The 18,951-nt window shown below is 56.0% G+C and overlaps 1 protein-coding gene across 1 annotated transcript in view; it reads right to left on the bottom strand.

Moving 5' to 3' along the window:
- LRP5 (LDL receptor related protein 5) overlaps positions 1-18,951 on the bottom strand; it is a 105,862-nt gene that overhangs the window by 12,050 nt on the left and 74,861 nt on the right. Inside the window, exons 10-18 of the mRNA XM_036259295.1 lie at positions 17,624-17,850; positions 17,254-17,438; positions 14,380-14,703; positions 12,673-12,872; positions 8,021-8,229; positions 5,508-5,698; positions 4,709-4,918; positions 2,500-2,625; positions 805-1,041 (exon numbers count right to left, since the gene is read on the bottom strand). Coding sequence (XP_036115188.1) covers positions 805-1,041; positions 2,500-2,625; positions 4,709-4,918; positions 5,508-5,698; positions 8,021-8,229; positions 12,673-12,872; positions 14,380-14,703; positions 17,254-17,438; positions 17,624-17,850 — 1,909 coding nt within the window. The remainder of the gene's footprint in view (positions 1-804; positions 1,042-2,499; positions 2,626-4,708; positions 4,919-5,507; positions 5,699-8,020; positions 8,230-12,672; positions 12,873-14,379; positions 14,704-17,253; positions 17,439-17,623; positions 17,851-18,951) is intronic.

Raw genomic sequence — 18,951 nt, 5'->3', positions numbered from 1 at the left:
AATGAGCCCCCAGCTGTCATCTTCCACACGGTGGCTACTCATCATGATTAGGGATGGCAGGCAGTGCCCAGACAGCATCTGAGTTATCTAAGAACAAGGCCCTGTGGCTATGGGGGAAGCCAGTAAGAGTGACCGATTCAAAGCTCAGTGCAGTCATGGGGCCATGGTGCTAACAATATGCAACAGGGACCACCAAGCAGGTCATTTATAAAAGGAAAACTCACAGGGAGCACAGAGATATGTTCCACTGTCAAGTCTAAAGGAAGATCCTGCTGGTCACAGTGGACCCAGGATGACAAAGCCAATCTCTTTGTAACTCCCGGTTCAATGGGTTGCTAGAAAGTACTCAGGAGTAAGTATTATCCCCCACACAGGTCAGAGGAGGGCAGCACTGTCTTTTGGGGTGGGCGAGTACCAAGGTGCAAACCATGCACACCCAGCCTCCTCCTGGATTGGCCTTGGGTTTCCGTGAAACTGTTGACAGAATAAAGGCAAGGTTGGCTCTCCTAGCCCGCCTTCAGGCCAAACTGCTTGGCAGGACAGGAGGGGGGCCAATGCAAGGTTTCCCTCATTGGGCTTAAAAGTAACTTCTTTCCCTCCCAAGCTGAGGGCCTGGCGATTTTGTTTCTGGCAAAGGTTTTACAGAGACGCGACCCACGTGGCCAGACAGAAACGGGGGAGGGTAAGACAAGCGGCTTTGGGTGAGCGCACTGCTCCAGGAGGGAGGGAGGAAGGGCGGAGTCTGGGTAGGGCCAATGGGCGGGCCCTGGGCGGGGCCTAAGGGCGACAGGGGCGGGGCCTCACCATCGCAGCCGGCCTCGTCGGAGCGGTCCTGGCAGTCCGCCTCCCCGTCGCAGCGCAGCCTCAGGTCCACGCACTGGCCGCGCGCGCAGGGAAACTGGGCGGCGGAGCACACCGGGCAGCCCTCCTCGTCGCTCTGGTCGTCGCACTCCGGGAAGCCGTCGCAGCGCCAGGCCCCGGGGATGCAGTCGATCTCCCCAGTGGCACAGGCGAACTGGTCCGGGGAGCACGTGGGCGGCTCTGGGGAAGGCAGACACACCGTCACACACACAGAGAAACCGGGGTGATCCCAGCGTGTGTGGTCTCCACTGCGGGTGTGTCCTGTGCACTGCCCAGCCCCAGTGGAAGATGAAGGCAGGAAGGATAAATATGAGCTGAACGACATGCATTTTCTTTGTGGTTTTTCTTTTCACAGTGGAGGGAAACAGCTGGGGCACAGAGGCAGAGATGACGGGGCACCACCAGAGAGAAGGGAGCCGAGCTTAGGGCTGCCCCACTTCCCAGGGCTCCCAGCACCATCCTTTCTCCTCTTTGTGTGGAAAGTCACAGAAAACTAACTGAGGCCAGGAGATCGGCCAGAATTTCGTATGAGTCCTCAACACGCTTGAAACCTAAGGAAAAAAGTATTCATTTCACCCAGAAACGATGTATGTGAAACTTTTGACATGTGGAACCCCTGTGTGCCTCCCGCATAACTGCCAGGTTCTCACGGAGCTGCGCAGGACATGAGGCCGGGGAGAGGAAGAGAGCAAACACAGAAAGAAATCTGGCTGTCCCCGCTGGGCCACCCACACAGACCATGCCAGGGACGGCAGGAACCTGAGTGCCTATGGCGTCTGAAAGGAGCCAGTGATAGATATCTGCATGCTGAGCTACCAACAAAGACCATGCACAGGCACTGGGACCCAAGGGACCCAACAACAGTAGATGACACATTTTTCTCAAGCTCACATGGAACATACACCCAGACAGACACATGCTGGGCGATGAAACACATCTGAACAAACCTTAAAGGATAAAAATCATACAATGTCTGCTCTCAGACCACAGTGGGATTAAACTAGAAATCAGTAACAGAAAGATAGCTGGAAAATACCCAACTATTAGAAGATTACATACACACTTCTAAATAACATGTGGGTCAAAGAAGAAGCCAAATAAGAAATTTAAAAATATTTTAACTAATTGAAAATGAAAATGAAGATTATGAAAATTAGTGGATGCAGCAAAAGCAGTGCTTGGGGGAAAATTCATAGTCCTGAATGCATATATTAGAAAAGACAAGATGAGAAAGAGACAGTCAGCTTTGGAGAATGAATGCCACAGGGACTATGATTTTTAAAGGATGCAAGGCAGCCGTGGTTTGGCTCAGCAGTTAGAGCATCGGCCCACGAACCAAAGAATTGTGGGTTCGATTCCAGTCAAGAGCATGTATCTTGGTTATAATTCGGTCTCTGGCCCTGGTCAGGGTCATGTGGGAGGCAACCAACTGATGTGTCTCTCTCACATCCATGTTTCTTCCCCACCCCGCATCCTCCCACTCTATCTGAAAATCAATGGAAAAATATCCTCAGGTGAGGATTAAAAAAATAATAATAAAAATAAAAAGTAAGTAAAAGGATGCAGGGCAGCATCTAGTGGGCAGAGAATTAAGTCCCTGTCTAGCTTCCCAACAGAAAGTATTTAGGTCACATCTACCACCACAGGTCAGCAGGTTCTGCAGGAGCACAAGGTGGACTGGGCATGAGCACCGCGGTGTCCCGTCACCCTTAGCAATGCAGATGTGGGAACAGCCGCCATTGTCCCGGGCACATGGATGGGCCGCTGTGGAGACAAAAAGAGGGAGGGGGTCAAGACTACAGTCCAGAGCGTGGAAGGGACAAGGGCAAGGTGAGAACCCACGAGAACTGGCATTCCTGTGGCCAGGTCCCCACAGATCCTCCCACTAATTCCCAGGGCAGCCTCCGAGTCTTTGTCTGGTGACTTGGCATTTTGCAGATAAGGAAACAGAGGCCGGAAGCAGTTACCAAACACACTCGACGTCACATCCCAGCACAGCTCCCACTGTGTCCCCAACCACCACTCTACATGCCCGCCTGTCTGCCTCTCGTGGTGTAGTGGGCTGAGTGGGGGCCCCCCAAAAAGATATGTCCACATCCTAATAGCCGGAATCTGTGAATACAACCTTATTTGGGAAAAGCCTTTGCAGATGTGATCAAGTTAAGAATTTGAAGATGAGGTCGTTCAGAATTATCTGGGTGAGCCTCACTCTAATGGTAAGTGTCTTTATAAGAGACGACAGAGGGGTGAAGACACAGGCACAGGGGAGAAGGCCACGTGAGGACAGAAGCAGAGAGGGGAGCGATGTGGTCCCAAGGACTGCCTGCAGCCACCAGCAGCTGGAAGGGGCAGAGAACCATGTCTCCTCCCAGGGCCTCCAAGGGAGCTGGCCCTGCAGACACCTTGATACCGGACTTCTGCCTGCAGAACTATGGGAGGATACAGTTCTGTTGCTTTCAGTCGCCCAGTAGGGTGACTGCAGTGACTGCAGGATACAAACACACACACAAGTTAAAGCAGCGGGTGCCAAATCCCTGGGGAACTGGCATATTTCAATCCAGCAGCACTGCATCCAATACCTGCAGGATGGGAAGGAGCCTGGGGAGGGGGTGAGGCTGATCACCCTCAGGTGAGAGGAAATAGCAGAAAGCATCTGTTCCTGCCCCCAGAAGTCAACACAGAAGTGACAGATTCACTGTGTCAGAGGTCACACCCGGCTCCGAGCAGGGACCCATGTGTCTGTCCGTCACACATAATTCTGTTGAACGTGGTTGCCAGTTTGGAGGTCAGCAACAGGCAAGCCCAGTGGCTAACACATGAGCTATGGCCTCCAATCCGAGCCCATCATGTTTACTAGCCAGTTGATAGGCGGAAGAGAACACCCTTTCCCAGCCGCTTTCCTTGGCTGCAAAGTCGAATTATCGCGGCAAGAACAGAATGTAATAATACAGTGAGCACAGGGCCTGGGAGGCAGGACAGTCACGACGTGGCACGGCTGAGGGGGACCCAAGGGGAGATGCTCATCCACTAAGAGGGACACCTGAGCTGAGTGACAGTGAAGAAGTAGCAGGAGTTACCCAGACAGAGAAGGAAAGTGATCAGACAGAGGGATTCGAGGGAGCGAGGACGTGGCCAGTGGGAGGATGAGGAGGGGGTGAGGCTGGTGAGCAGGGCATCTCCCAGGGCCTTGAAGGCAAGCCCCTGGAAGGGGCCAGACCCTGGGCAGCGCAGGACAGAGAGCGGTGGCTCTGCTCACCCCTGGCAGCCCAGGTGGACTTACCGAATCAAGAGTAAGAGAGACGAGTAGACCCCTCCTCACATGTGCCCTATACAGGCGTATATGGAGGGGGTGGAGGAACGAGAGGTCCCAGGGTAGAGGTCCCTCTCTCCCAAGCCCTTGGGCATGGAAGGCTGTGGCAGGCAGAATCCTAAATGCCCCCCAACTTCCCCCCCTAATCCCCAGCACAGGGGATGTGACCAGCTAGCAAGCTTGTGGTTTTGCAGATGTAACTATGGCTACGAGTCAGGTGACTTGAGTTCATCACAAGGGAGACTTAAAGATGGGCTGAATCTAATCACAGGCCCTTGAAGAGCAGAGCAGGTTTTCTAGCTGCAGGACGTCAGAGATTCAGATCTGTCACGGGGATGAGGGGACACGGGGGGAGGACCTGAGGGTAGGCCTCCAGGAGCCCAGCGCGGTCCCCAGCCAACAGCCAGAGAGAACGGGGCCTCAGCACTACTGCTCTCACGATAGCCCGACCCCTATCTCCCTGAGGAGGCCAGTTCGGGGTCACTGTGCTATGAGCACATGCCCACCCTCCACACCACTGCCCAACCCCCCACATACAGAACTCCTCCAGGCTGATGTCCTCCACGGCGTGGATGCCGGTCAGGTGGGCGACACGGCCCTGGACGCGTGTCCTCTTGTCTCCAGTGGTCTTCTCCACACGCTCGATCATCTGCTGCTGGCGGTCAACCCAGTAGAGATGCTTGCCCAGCACGGTGAGGCCCACGGGCTGCACGATGTTGGCATCCTCCAGGGTCAGGCGGTTGGCCCCTACACGCAGGACAAGCACCCGAGTGGCACTGCCAGGGAGCCTAGGGGACTCCACGCTAGGGATGGGAGCCTGGGGCAGATCTGAGACCAGCCCTGCTCCCACCTGGACCAGCCTTGGGATCGGGGACATAGGACCCCAACCGTGGACCCTGGTCGCTGGCCCCTGTAAGCAGGGTGCCTCCCCTCCCCCGATTCCACGCCATCTTATGGAAGAAAAGGCTGTCAAAGCACCAACTCTCGCTCCCCTTCAGCCCAGCTCCTTATACCAGGAGGCCCACCTGTGAACGTGGGCACTGGGGGCAGAGGCTGGGGTCGGACCTCTGCTTCACCCCAGCTGTGGCACCTAGGGCAACTTGCTCGCCCTCTGGGTGTCATGTTCGGCCTCTGCCACACAGGGATCATGGAACTCTTGGTGGAAGTATATGAGATATACGTGAAGCCCCGGCACTATGCCCGCTCACAGTAGGTCCCTGACAACCGCGGTCCCTGCTACTACTGTTACTGATGACAAAGAAGGCCGGGCATCCCTGGGAAGGTCAGACCTGTGGGCTGCCAAGGGACCAGATCCCCGAGGACCCAGGGCACGGACCTGACAGGTCGCAGCTTTCAATGCGCTTCAGGTCCGCGTCCACCCAGAAGAGCTTGCCCAGCGCATTGTCCACCACGAGGGCCACGGGGCGGATGAGGCCCGTGGTGAAGAGGACCTCACGCTCGGTGCCATCCAGAGCCGCGCGCTCGATCCTGGCTGCTCGGTCCTGCATGTTGGTGAAGTACAGGTACCTGCGGGAGGGAGCAGGTGAGGGACAGGCGCTGTGTCCCGCCGCCGCCTCAGCCAGGACCCAGGCAGAAAGCACCAGCCAGTCAGAGCGACCCTGGGGGAGTCCGGAGGGGCTCTAGAAAGTTACCAGTCACATAGCCCCACCTCTCAGGGCTGGCCCCCAGGCCTAAAGGTCACACCCTATACTGGGTTGAATGGTGTACCCTCAAAATCCATGTCCATCTGGAACCTCAGAATGTGACTTTATTTGAAAACAGGGTCTCAGCAGATGGAAATAAGCATCAAGATGAGCCCAGCTGGTGTGGCTCAGTGGACTGAGTGTCATCTCCTGGACTGAGAGGTCCCAGTTCAATTCCCAGTCAGGGCACATGCCTAGGTTGCGGGCTTGATCCCCAGTAGGGGGCGTGCAGGAGGCAGCCGATCAATGCTTCTCACATTGATGTTTCTCTCTCTTTCCCTTCCTTTCTCTCTCTAAAAAATCAATAAAAACATATTTAAGCCCAGCCGGTGTGGCTCAGTGGTTGAGCGTCGACCCACGCACCAAGAGGTGGCCGGTTCGATTCCCGGTCAAGGCACATGCCCAGGTTGAGGCTCAATCCCCAGTGGGGGGCATGCAGGAGGCAGCAATCAGTGTGTCTCTCTCATCAATGTTTCTCTCTCTCTCTCCTCTCCCTTCCTCTCGAAAACTCAATAAAAAATATATATATTTTAAAAAACAACACATTAAAAAAAAAAAGGATCAAGAGGAAGCCACACTGGGTGGATCCCAAACCAAATGAAATTGTCCTTAAGAGAGAAGAGGCCACACAGAGACACAGGAGTCACTGGAAGATGGAGGCAGAGGCTGGAGTGCTGCGGCCACAGGTCACAGAACACTGGGAGCCCCCAGGAGGCAGGAGCGACCCTCCCCGGGAGGGGCTGGAGGGGCGGCCCTGCCCACACTTGACTTGGGACTTCCAGTCTCTGGCAGGAAGAGCATAAACATCCGATGTTTTAGGTCTTCCATTTGTGGTCATTTGTTGTGACAGCCCCAGGGACTAGTACCCCTCCCCCTCCGTAGCTACTAAGTCCCTGCCTGGTGGAGACCAGCCTCAAGGGCAGCTCATCGGGTTCCTGAAGAGCCACCTTACTGCCCTGTGGCTTCTGCTGGCTGCGTCCCCGGACACTGAGGGGCTGGTACTACTGTCACCCTCACTTTTTCAGACAACACTGAGTCTCCACGAGGTTGCACCACCTGCCCGAGGTCACGCAGACCGTAAGCGATGGAGACAGGATCCCGGCTCGGGGCTGCCTGGCCCCCGGACCTGCGCTCGCTCTGGCCGTCCCCGGCATGAGCCCCAGCACGCAGTGGCCTGCAAAGTCCTTCCTCCTTGCCCGGCAGCCCTGAGGGGACTGGAAGACGGCCACCGTGCTCCTGCCTCCGGCCCCCAAACCCGTAGGTGCTCAGCTTTGTTTCTGAGCTTCCTGTCACGTGGGTACAGGTCTCCTTCCCACCCTGCTTATTCCCTTTGGGACCCTCAAAATCGATCACCATGTCCCAGGTGCCCTCCCACCCACCAGAGAACCCAAGGGCCAACAGGGGGGAGCACCAGGAACCTTCATGGAGGGAAGAAGCTCTCAGGAGGTGAAGCTATGCTCAGGAACTGCCACCTGTGAAGTAGTGAGTTCCCTGTGGCGGAACCTATGCGAGTGAATAACCAGGCACCACCTGTGATGCTATGGACGGGATTTCTGTACAGGGCCCAAGTTTGATGGGGATGGTACAAAACCTATGACTTAGCCCTGGCCAGTCTGCCTCAGCGGTTAGAGCGTCGGCCTGCAGACCAGAGAGACCCGGGTTCGGTTCCCGCTAAGGGCACGTACCTCGGTTGCACTTTGTCCCCGGCCCTGGTTGGGGTTGTGTGGGTGGCGACCACTCAATGTGTCTCTCTGGCATCAATGTTTCTCTCTCTCTTCCTCCCTCTCTCCCTCCTGCTCCATCTCAAGATAAATGCAAAAATGTCCTCAGGTGAGGATAAAAAAAACAACCTATGACTTAGAACCTCCATCCTTCCAGTGTCTCTCAGCACCACCGTGCCCTCCCACGCTGTTTCCGGTCAAGGCCGTCCCTGAGTGTCTCTGCCTTCCTGCTTCGACCCTGAATGAGCTACTGTTTCCACATCCTGCTCTGGGGGCCCTGGGGAGCCCCCGACCTACCAGAAAGTTAGGAGTGGAAAACCCCTCCCAGCCCAAGAGGCTGACGTCCATGGAAGGGTCACGGGACTGCCCCAGCGGGGCGCAGCCCACCCCCGTCATGGTGTCCGCCTGCCCCGTTGGTCTCGCACCCTCGCTCGGCGTTGACAACGATGGCCCTCGGCTTGTCTCGGTCCCCGCGGAGCACCACGCCCATGGCGTCCCCACTGAGCCTGTGGATGTTGATGGTGTTGGTGGCCTCGCACGTCCAGAACAGCGTCCGGCTGTAGACATCGATGCTGAGATCGTGGGGCTGCCTGTCCGGGTTTTGGTTCGGGCTCGGGGAGGTCAGAACGAAGGGCTGTGAAACAGTGACAAAGGAACGCCAGTTAAAGGCCTGGCCGGGAGGGCCAAGGCCTCGGGGCCCGAGTTCAAATCGGCCGTCACCCACATGTGCGCTGGAGAGGGAAACTGAGGCCACCAGCACCCTCCGCGGGAAGAGCTCCGCCCATTCCTGGGATCGCAGGCCCACCCACTGGGAATTCAGCCACCCAGACCAGCCCCGTCACCCTCCCGGTCCGGTTCCTGCAGCAGGAAGGCCCGCGTGCTGGCTGAACAGTCCACCCAGGGTCACAGGCCCCTTCGCAAGGCCCTCTGCTTTCTCATCGTCTTCGACTCACACTTCGGAACAGAGACCACCAGATCTTGCTGTGTTTTAAATTTAGGGCAACAGAACAAGGTGTACAGAACAGCCCTCTTCTCTAAAGGAGAGGCCAGGGGCACAAGGCCCAGTGAGGGTGCAGGGCCAGGAGAGGGTGCAGGGCCAGGTGAGGGTGCAGGGCCAGGTGAGGGTAGAGGGCCAGGTGAGGGCCAGGTTAGGGTACAGGGCCAGGTGAGGGCCAGGTAAGGGGAGAGGGCCAGGTGAGGACCAGGTTAGGGTACAGGGCCAGGTGAGGACCAGGTTAGGGTACAGGGCCAGGTGAGGGCGCAGGGCCAGGTGAGGGCCAGGTGAGGGTAGAGGGCCAGGTGAGGGCCAGGTTAGGGTACAGGGCCAGGTGAGGGCCAGGTAAGGGGAGAGGACCAGGTGAGGACCAGGTTAGGGTACAGGGCCAGGTGAGGACCAGGTTAGGGTACAGGGCCAGGTAAGGGCCAGGTTAGGGTACAGGGCCAGGTAAGGGTGCAGGGCCAGGTGAGGGTGCAGGGCCAGGTGAGGACCAGGTTAGGGTACAGGGCCAGGTGAGGGTGCAGGGCCAGGTGAGGGTGCAGGGCCAGGTGAGGACCAGGTGAGGGTACAGGGCCAGGTTAGCGTGCAGGGCCAGGTTAGGGTACAGGGCCAGGTAAGGGTGCAGGGCCAGGTGAGGGTGCAGGGCCAGGTGAGGGTGCAGGGCCAGGTGAGGGTGCAGGGCCAGGTGAGGGTACAGGGCCAGGTGAGGGTGCAGGGCCAGGTGAGGGTGCAGGGCCAGGTGAGGGTGCAGGGCCAGGTGAGGGTGCAGGGCCAGGTGAGGACCAAGTAAGGGTACAGGGCCAGGTGAGGGTGCAGGGCCAGGAGAGGGTACAGGGCCAGGTGAGGACCAGGTAAGGGTGCAGGGCCAGGTGAGGGCCAGGTGAGGGTGCAGGGCCAGGTGAGGGTGCAGGGCCAGGTGAGGGCAAAGAGTCAGGTCAGGACCATAAGGTTACCGAGCCAAGCGAGGGTACAGGGCCAGATGAGGGCCAGGTAAGAGAGCCAGGCCTAAACCAGGCTTTGGGACAGAGGTCATCAGAACAGCCACCTGAGACCCACACAGTGTGAAACAGCAGGCTGCCCACGTCCTGCCCAGGAGACCAACTTCAATGGCTGGCCAGTTTATAAAACCTGCAGCTCAGTTTGACCGTCAGTGACAATACTTTGGCTAATGCAAAATTTCTAACTAGAATCTTATTCAACACCACGATCAACACTCCCATCCTCACCAGGACAAAGTGCTCCTCAGCTGCTCCATAATGTCCATGGCAGCTCTCTACACCCAGAGGTGGGAGCGATCAGTGTCCACTGGCGGATGAATGGAAATGCAGAACGTGCTCCATCCACACCACGGACTATTGTTCAGCCTTAAAGAGTGAGGAAACCCTGATACCTGCTATAACAGATGACCCCTGAGGACATTCTGCTCAGCAAAACAAGCCAGACACAAAAAGACCAAGTGATTTTACAAGTATATGATTTCCACTTCCATGAAGGACTTAGAAGAGTCAAATTCACAGAGACAGCAAGTACAATGGCAGGTGCCAGGGGCTGGCGGGAGGGAGTGGGGACTGAGTGCTTACTGGGGGGCAGTTTCAGGTGGGGGACATGAACAGTTCTGGAGATGATGGTGGTCACGTCTCCACAGCCATGTGAACGTACCTAATGTCGCTGAACTGTATGATGAAAAACGATTAAAATGGTTCTGTTATGTGGTAATACTTACCACAACAAAAAATATAAATAGGGCCCTGGCCAGTTTGGCTCAGCGGTTGGAGCATCGGCCCCAGGGACTGGAGAGTCACGGGTTCAATTCCGGCCAAGGGCATGTACCTTGGTTTCGGTTTGGTCCCTGGCCCTGGTCAGGGTCGTGTAGGAGGCAGCCAGTCAATGTGTCTCTCTCACCTCAATGTCTCTCTCTCTCTCCCTCCCACTCTAACTAAAGATAAATGGAAAAAATATCTTTAAAAAAGAATGTAAATAGCCCAGCAGGTGTGGCTCAGTGGTTGAGCATCAACCCATGCATCAAGAGGTCACCAGTTCAATTCCCGGTCAGGGCACATGCCCGGGTTGTGGGCCAGATCCCCAGTGAGGGGCATGCAGGAGGCGGCCAATCGATGTTCTCTCTCATCGATGTTTCTATCTCCCTCTCCCTTCTTCTCTCTCTAAAAATCAATAAAGAAAAAAATATTTTTTTAATGTAAATAGAAAAGAAAATTGAACCAAGTCGATAATAATTTTAAACATCATCCTTGGGGGCTGGGCAGGGTGCCCTAAAAAAGAGACTCAAAGCCGGAGCCACCAGAGGGTGGAGCTGAGCAAGAGACCAGGAGGGAACCACGTTTCCAAATTAAGTGAAAACCCACAAGCTACTCCTAAAAGGGCTTTTTCTTCAGTCGCCCCTGCTGTTGCCCAGAGAGCATAAAAGCGTGCCTGGGGGAGACCGTAAGGCAATTTGCACCCTGTACCTTGCTCAGCGGGGAGGCCCCAGTCCATCAATTAACACTTCCCCGTTCTCTAAAGGACTCCCAGGGACGGGCACCTACACTGAGCAGCATGAAAGATCCATTTACACCAGGCTCTGTGCCCGCAGAGACAACGGCACAAACCTCAAAGGGTGACCTGTTAACTTCACATTGTTGCCAGCCAAGTATTTTGTTGAAAGTTACGCCCGCCCATCGGGACAGCATCAGCATCCAGTGCCCGGGAGGGAACAGCAAAATCCACTTCGAAGACACAAAAATATTCTGAACGTTCCCACTGAGCATGTCTCACCGTCACTGTCAGGACGGTTTCAGGCGTTCACCATGGCGACACACGCCCCTACACTGCCCACTGGGTGGAGAAAGAGGCCACTCGGTGCTGTAGCCTTTTTAAAAAAATTTTTTTTTTCTTTGTTGATTTTGAGAGAGGAAAGAAAAAGGAGAAACACCCATCGGCCGCCTCCTGCAGGCCCCCCACTGGGGACCAGGCCCACAACCTGGGCATGTGCCCTGACTGGGAACTGAACCAGTGACCTCTTGGTGCACGGGGTTGATGCTCAACCACTGAGCCACACCGGCCGGACTTGGTTCTGTAGCTTTTCTAAGAGGAGCCTTTGGAAACTGGCAGGTGGAGCCAAGAACACTACTGGAACGGTGGCCACAGTTCCCTGCCCCCCAGAGTCCCCGGCTGAGCCCCAGGGCTGCAGCGAGAATGTCCTTCCTGGACTAGGTCACGCGCCTAACACGGCAAAGCAGTCATTCCTGCTAAAACGTGCGTTTTGAAAACACAAATGTGTCCTCACACACAGTGCTGTCCCCGGACTACTTGAGCAGAACGTGGATCTCACATTTGCTCACGTGCAACTTCCCGGTGAGAAGCACCAGGGGAATATATCCAGCACCGAGCAGAACAGGAAACCCCCGCCAACCCCTTACATCTCCCTGGGAGCCCCCTCATTCACTCCACCGTTTCACAAAATCCCACCCGAGGCTGAGACCTCCGACATCCAAGTCCTCAGCCAACGGCAGGTCTCCTCCAGGTCAAGCACCACGTCCACGGCGGCCTTCATGCCCTGAGCCATTTAGCGCCCACACGACGGCGCTCCTGGATGAAGCTCCTGTCCTACAGTGTCCGTGCCGGAGCTCTGAGCAAGGTGCCCCAGCCCCTTCCCCCGTCAGCCGGTGGCTGTGCTGCGTGGCTGTGCTGCGTGGCTGCGCAGCGTGGTGATTCTTAGAGCACGCCACTGCATTCTAGCAGAACTGACCACACAATCCTACGAACGGGAACAACTCCACAGTCGGCAATCCCAGCTCCCCAGTACAAAACCACTGGGGAAAGAATATAACACCCCATGGGGTCTGACACTACTCACCCATGACTTCAAAAACGACAAAGCCCAGGTTCTACCCACAACCGGTCTAAGAGTTTCGCACTCCTCAGGATTATACTGGTAAGGACATAATCGGAGCCCAAATCATTGTCTACCCAAAACTGTGCTCTGTGGGCGGCCCCCAGGCTGCGCAAAGTGGGCAGAGCCCTGAGACCCCCAGAGCAGGCTCCTCATGGAAGCACTCCAGCGCCCCCTACAGGTCCACTTGCCTGGGTCCCATCGTCCCTGGCTCGTTTGATGTTCTGCCGTCCATCCACCCAGTAGATGAACTTGTCCAGGGGGTCGTAGTCAATGGCCTTGACATTCCTCAGCCCGTGCAGGGGCAGGATGAGGTCCGGGCTGTGCTGGTCATCTGGGATCATCCGGTTGATGGCGCTTTTCTGGCTGAACAGCAAGAAGGTGCTGGGCGCTAGGGTGAGGCAAACAGAGGCGGGTGCTGCAGGTCAGCTTCGGGGAGCCGGAGAGGGAGCCCAGGGAGGACAGCATCGCGCTACACTACAACGAGCAGGTCTGCACACGCACCCCAGCACATGGGGAAAGGCTGGAAGGACAGAGACCTATTTCCTGAGGGTGAGCGACAGGGAATTTTCATCTCCATGTTACATGTGCCTCCGTTTCAATATTTTATGAGCACACATTATTTCAAAAATAGGTATCAATTCACCTTTAAGCTATCAAGACTTACGATGGAAGGAAGGAAGGCAGTGAGCACCCAGTTCCCACTGCAAGTGTCCGTCATGCTCGGATGACGTGTAACTGGCCCCACGTCCCCGTGTGCTCAAGGGAACTGCTGAGGAGCATATGGAGCGAACAGGGACACCAGGAGGGCACGTTCCTCGGGGGTGTCAGTGAGCAAAGCTGCCTGGCTGCAGAGACTGGGTCACTCAGAATATGCAGGAGGCTATCGGCTGCAGCCACAGTCAGAGAGGCAGTTATCGCCCAGGTCTGCCAGCCACAGGTGCTGGGTTACCTGCCCCTCTGCTTGACCCTTCAAGGTTATAGCACCCCAGGGGACAGGGACAACAGGACCAAAGGGAGCCCAAGAATGGGGCGTCCCAGACTGTGGGCCCAGGCACAGCACGCACCAGCTCGGGGCCTCAAACAAGACCTTAACCCGGGAAGCCTTGGGTCCCTCCTCTACATGGCGGGGATAGGAAGACCAGCCCTCCTGCTGTCCGGAGCCGTTGAGCCTCAGACAAGCCCCGATGACACAGAGCTGCCTGAGCTGCAGGTGCGGCACAGAGGCGGGATCAGAGCCGCTCTCTGCTGGTGCCGCAGGAGAGAAGCTGCCCGCAGGACCCACCTGTTCTCCCTGGGGCCCGAGGGAAAGTCGTGCTCAGGCTCTTTGAACCCCACTATTTTATCACCGAAGCGAGAACTTTGAAAAAACACCTACCTAATTCAGAGGGTCAGTGTGAGAACCACACACGTGAACACTGAGGCCACGCAGCGAGGGGTCAGGAGCAGGGACTCGGGAGCCCCCCGGCCTGGATGCAAACCCGGCTCGCACCTTAGCGTGTGCGTGACCTTGCACGGGTTACTACGCATCGCCGGGCCAGGCTCCTCGCCTGCGCAACGGGGACAGGGATCCTCCCACCCTACGGCCTGAGGACTCAGCGAGCGCCACAGGCAGTCGGGAGAACAAGGTCTGCCTCCGCAGTGAGTGCTCACCCCCAGTCACTGGTTTCCACCTCCGAGATCCCCGCATGGAAGGGGCCAGCTGAGGGTTTGGCCCGTCTACTTATGTCTTGGCGAAGCACCAGGTCCTCCACCCAGCCCAGGGCCCAGGTAGCACCGCTCAGCTTGTGCAGTGCCCGACGTGCCCGACAGTCCCTGTGCACCAAGGACCCTTCCCCTCTCAGCCCCCGACCAGCCGGCCCACGTGGGGCGAGGCGCGGGGGAAAGCGGGCACTCACGGCTACAGTTGCGGCTGCTGGGGTCCAGGGTGTAGTGGGCAGCACAGCTGCAGCGGTGGCCGCCGGGGACGGCGAGGCACAGCTGCCCACACTGCCCATTGCTGTGCACGCAGTCGTTGAGGCCGTCCTGGCGGGAGGAGTGGAAGACTAGGATGTCCATGACAAAGTCCAGGTGGCCCTGGATGAGGGTGCGGTTCCGGCCACTGGTCTTGTCGGCCCGCTCGATGCTGTGCAGGTTCCAGTCCGTCCAGTAGATGTAATCGCTGTACTGCGTCAGGCCGAAGGGGTGCGGGAGGTCGTCGGCAATCACGACCCGCTCCTGACCTGCGTGGGGACGCAAGGGCCGGGTGTCAGCAACAGCACAGCCCACCACAGCCCCGGGTCCCAGCAGCCTGGCAGCCTGCGCCAGGGCCTGGATGTTTGGAAAACAAGCTGATGTTGGATGTGCACACTGGGACTGGCAACTCCACTCCTCACAGAGCAACACCGAACGCAGCGTGCGCCTACGCATACGGACAGGAGTGTGCCTGGCAGCCACGACTCACAGCCACGACCGGCAGCCACGACTCACAGCCACGACCGGCAGCCACGAGCTGGACAACACTGCCTGTCAATAGCGGAATGGATGAAAAGTGTAGGATCTTCGTATCATGTAACAATAGAAAAGAACGACAGGCTCTGGCCAGTGTGGTTAGAGTGACAGCCAGCGGATCAAAGAGTCACAGGTTCGATGCCCAGTCAAGGGCACGTACCTCAGTTGCAGGTTCAATCCCTGGCCCTGGTCATGGTCATGCAGGAGGCAACCAGTCGATGTGTCTCTCACATCCATGTTTCTCTCTCTCCCTCCCACTTTATCTGAAGATAAATGAAAAAATATCCTAGGGTGAGAATTTAAGAAGTAAATAAACAATCGCGATTTTTATCAATTAAGAATGTTACTTAAAAATCAATGAAAATTTTTGAAACTGGAAAGATACTGGTTATCAGTGAGTGGTGAACTCACGGACAATTATTTTTCCGTTTCTTCAGAAATTTGCTAAGTTGATGATTTTATTAGGGGAAAAAAATGTAATGAAATAAAATGCTCCCTGATGCCTCCGTCAAACACACACACACATATAAAGGCGCGCACACGCGCACACACGGCCGCTCCAGGGCCCTGGACAAGGAGCACAGTCTTCCAACAACGATCACTGTGACGACATTCTGAGGGCACTTGCTGAATGTCCTGGGCCAGGAAGTGAAAAGTGCTTTTACCCATACCATCTCATCTCGTGCTCACGGCACCTGCCCTATGAGGAGGGAGCCATTGGTCTAGGGAAGCGGGCACAGAAAGGTCAAGGAACTTGGTTCAAGTCACACAGTCTGTGTGTGGCAGAGTCAGGACCACACGGGCAGCGAGGCCCCAAGTCCACGCTCTCGCCCAGCTCTACCAGGCAGCATTGCCCACTCTCCACTCGCCTGGGGCCTCGCACATCATTAGGTGCTCAGTACACATCTGTGTCGTTAAACGGAAAACGTGCTACAGCGCGGTGACAGCTGGCCCCACACACAAGGCCATCCTCCATCTGCAGGGCAGTGTGAGCGCCCAGGGATTTGGCTGGTGGTCATCCAAGTGTGTCTTCACTTTTCGGTAATTAGTGAGCTTAATTATTTCTGGTGCCTACAGCTGTGCTGTGATCAGTGTCGCATCTAGCACCAGCTTCTCGTAATTCACTGAGGCAGGGCTGGGGTGGCGGGCTGGGGTGGTGGGCTCAAAGACGTTCAGAGCGCCCTGCCTGGTTGGACTCAGCAGTTAGAGCATCAGCAAGAGGACCAATGAGTCTCGGGTTCGATTGTGGCTCAGGGCACGACCCCTACCAGGGTCGTGCGGGAGTCTGTGTGTGTGTATGCGTGTGTTTATATGTGTTTGTGTGTTTGATGGAGGCATCAGGGAGCATTTTTTTCCCTAATAAAACAATTGATGCGTCTCTCTCACATCGATGTTTCTCTCTCTCCCACTCTCCCTCTATCTCCCTCCCACTCTGTCTGCAGATAAATAAAGAAGTGTCCTTGGGTGAGGATTAAAAAAGAAAACAATATTCAGAGCTGAGTGCTGGCCTCGTAAACCAGGACAGTGAGCATGCAGAGGGGGTGTGGCCAACTCCAAGCAAAAGCCAGGACACGGGTTCTAACTCTGCTCACACATGGGAGAAGTCAGTCAGCCCACCTATGCCTCAGTTTCCTCATCTGTAACATGGGCACAACCATGCCCACCACGGGTGGCAGCAGCTGCAATGAGGGAGGAAGCAGATTCTCTCTGCTGTACTGGGCTGCCCCATCACCCCAGAGAGCTGACACGCCCCTCTCGCAGTACAGAGCCCAAGGTTACAAGCTCTGGATTCAAATTCTGCTCCTGATGCTGGGTGACGTGGAGGTGTGTTTTTTTTTTTTTTACTTAATTCTAGGGTGTTGCATGTGGCCTGTGAGTAGTTCCAGAACAGGGCCTAGCACAGGGTGGAGACTGAGTGTGTGTCCCTGGGGTCTGAGTGGCACTCTGTGACCTTAGGCAAGTCCTGCGACCTCCCTGGGCCTCAGTGTCCCGATCAGTGAAAACCTACGCATGTGGGGTCGTGTCAAATCAGAGTCCAAGCTCAGGGCTTAGCTGGGACCCAGCTTTCAGTGCCGGGAACAGCGGTCACCAGGGCCTCCGTCGACATGCCTATGGCACGTGGTGGGAAGGGACAGCCCTCGAGAGGGACTGCAAGTCTGGATGAGCACACAGAGGGTGTCCACACCTCCTGTAGGGCCAGGGGACTCGCAGGCCAGGGGGCACAGTGCAGTGGGAGCTGAGACCAAGGACACCCATCCCCACGGGACCTGCCCAGTCCTCACCCAGCATGTTGGACGACTCGATCATGTTGGTGTCCAGGTCAGTCCAGTAGAGACGCTGGTCAGCGTAGTCGATGGTGAGGTCATTGGCCCGGCCCACCTTGTCCACCAGCGTCATGCAGTTGGTCCCGTCCATGAAGGCCCGCACGATCCTTGGCTTGCCGCCCCACTCCGTCCAGTAGATGTAGCTGGAAGGCACGGGAGAGAGGCAGGGCGGGCTCAGGTGCGTCCACTCCCGGACACAAGCAGGTGCACAGACGAGGTGACCGTGTGACCGGGCTGGGATGCCCTTGTCAGGGACAAACGCTTAACCAGACAGGATGCTGGTAACAGGGGAAGCAGGATGAACGTGGACAACACAAACAGCTCTTACCCCTTGGTGGGGTCCAGGGCCAGCGACCTCGGGTTGTCCAAGTCCCTCCACACGAGGACCTGCCGGAACTGCCCATCCAGCCGGGCCACTTCGATCCTGTTGGTCCCAGTGTCCGCCCAGTAAAGGTTCTTGCCCATCCAGTCGACGGCCATGCCTTCCGGGTAGTCGAGGCCAAACTCGATCACGTGCTCCACCGAGCTCCCGTTCAGGAAGGCGCGGCTGATGGTCTGGGGGCAGGTGCAGGGGGGCACAGTTAAGAGCCTGCATTCTGGCCGACATCCAACTGTGAGATGCTCGGCCTCCTGGAGCAGCTACTCCCCACTTCTGGGGCCAGATCACCCACTTCCAAGAGCTTTTAAATAGTCAAATGTAAACGTTTCAGAAAAAACATTGGCTATACTTATATATAATGTATGAAATATACATATCTTATAACTATATAGTTTACATGCTTATAAATTATTATATATACCAGGAACCTTAAAAACAGCTGTGTCACCCTGGCTGGTTTGGCTCGGCGGTTAGAGCATCGGCCTGCAGTCCAGAGACCCGGGTTCGGTTCCCGCTAAGGGCACGTACCTCGGTTGCAGTTTGTCCCCGGCCCTGGTTGGTCGTGCGGGTGGCAGCCACTCAATGTGTCCCTTCCACGTCGATGTTTCTCTCTCTCTCTCCCTCCCACTCTATCTGAACAAAAAATGGAAAAATGTCCTCAGGTGAGGATTAAAAAAAAAAAGTTTATAATAGGCTAAGAAAAATAAATGCCTACTAAAATGTTAAGTGAGAAAAACCAGGAAATAGAATTCCATGAAGCATCTGATGGTGATGCAGAGAAATACGATCAGGAAAACAACCCACAAAGAAAATACACGGAAGAGTCAGTGATGGTTGAGTTGGGCTGGTGAGGCTATGGGTGATGTTCATTTTCTTCTTTATATTTTTCTGTATATTTCCCTCTTTCTACAGTGAACCCTGGTGCCTTTGAAAATCAGAAAAACCTTTAAGACATGTAAATGGTAGAATGAAAGGCAGATGATTAAACTGTTGTCGTTGTAAACACTGTACTTCAGGAAAGAAGTATGTAGTAAATATTTTAGGCTCCACAGGGCGCAGGGGTCTGTCGCAATTCACCCTAATGGCACAGAAGCCCTGGCCGGTTTGGCTCAGTGGCTAGAGCATCAGCCTGTGGACCAAAGCGTCTTGAGTTAGATTCCAGTCAAGGGCACGTGCCTTGGTTGCGGTTCAGTGCCCAGCCCTGGTCAGGGTCATGCGGGGCGCAGCCAATCAACGTGTCCCTCTTACATCGATGATTTCTCTCTCTCTCTCTCTCT

Source organism: Molossus molossus, unplaced genomic scaffold, assembly GCF_014108415.1.
Source record: "Molossus molossus isolate mMolMol1 unplaced genomic scaffold, mMolMol1.p scaffold_m16_p_13, whole genome shotgun sequence".
NCBI classification, from domain to species: domain Eukaryota; kingdom Metazoa; phylum Chordata; class Mammalia; order Chiroptera; family Molossidae; genus Molossus; species Molossus molossus.
Note: the sequence above shows the minus strand (reverse complement) of the source record. Positions and strands in the feature narration are given on the sequence as shown.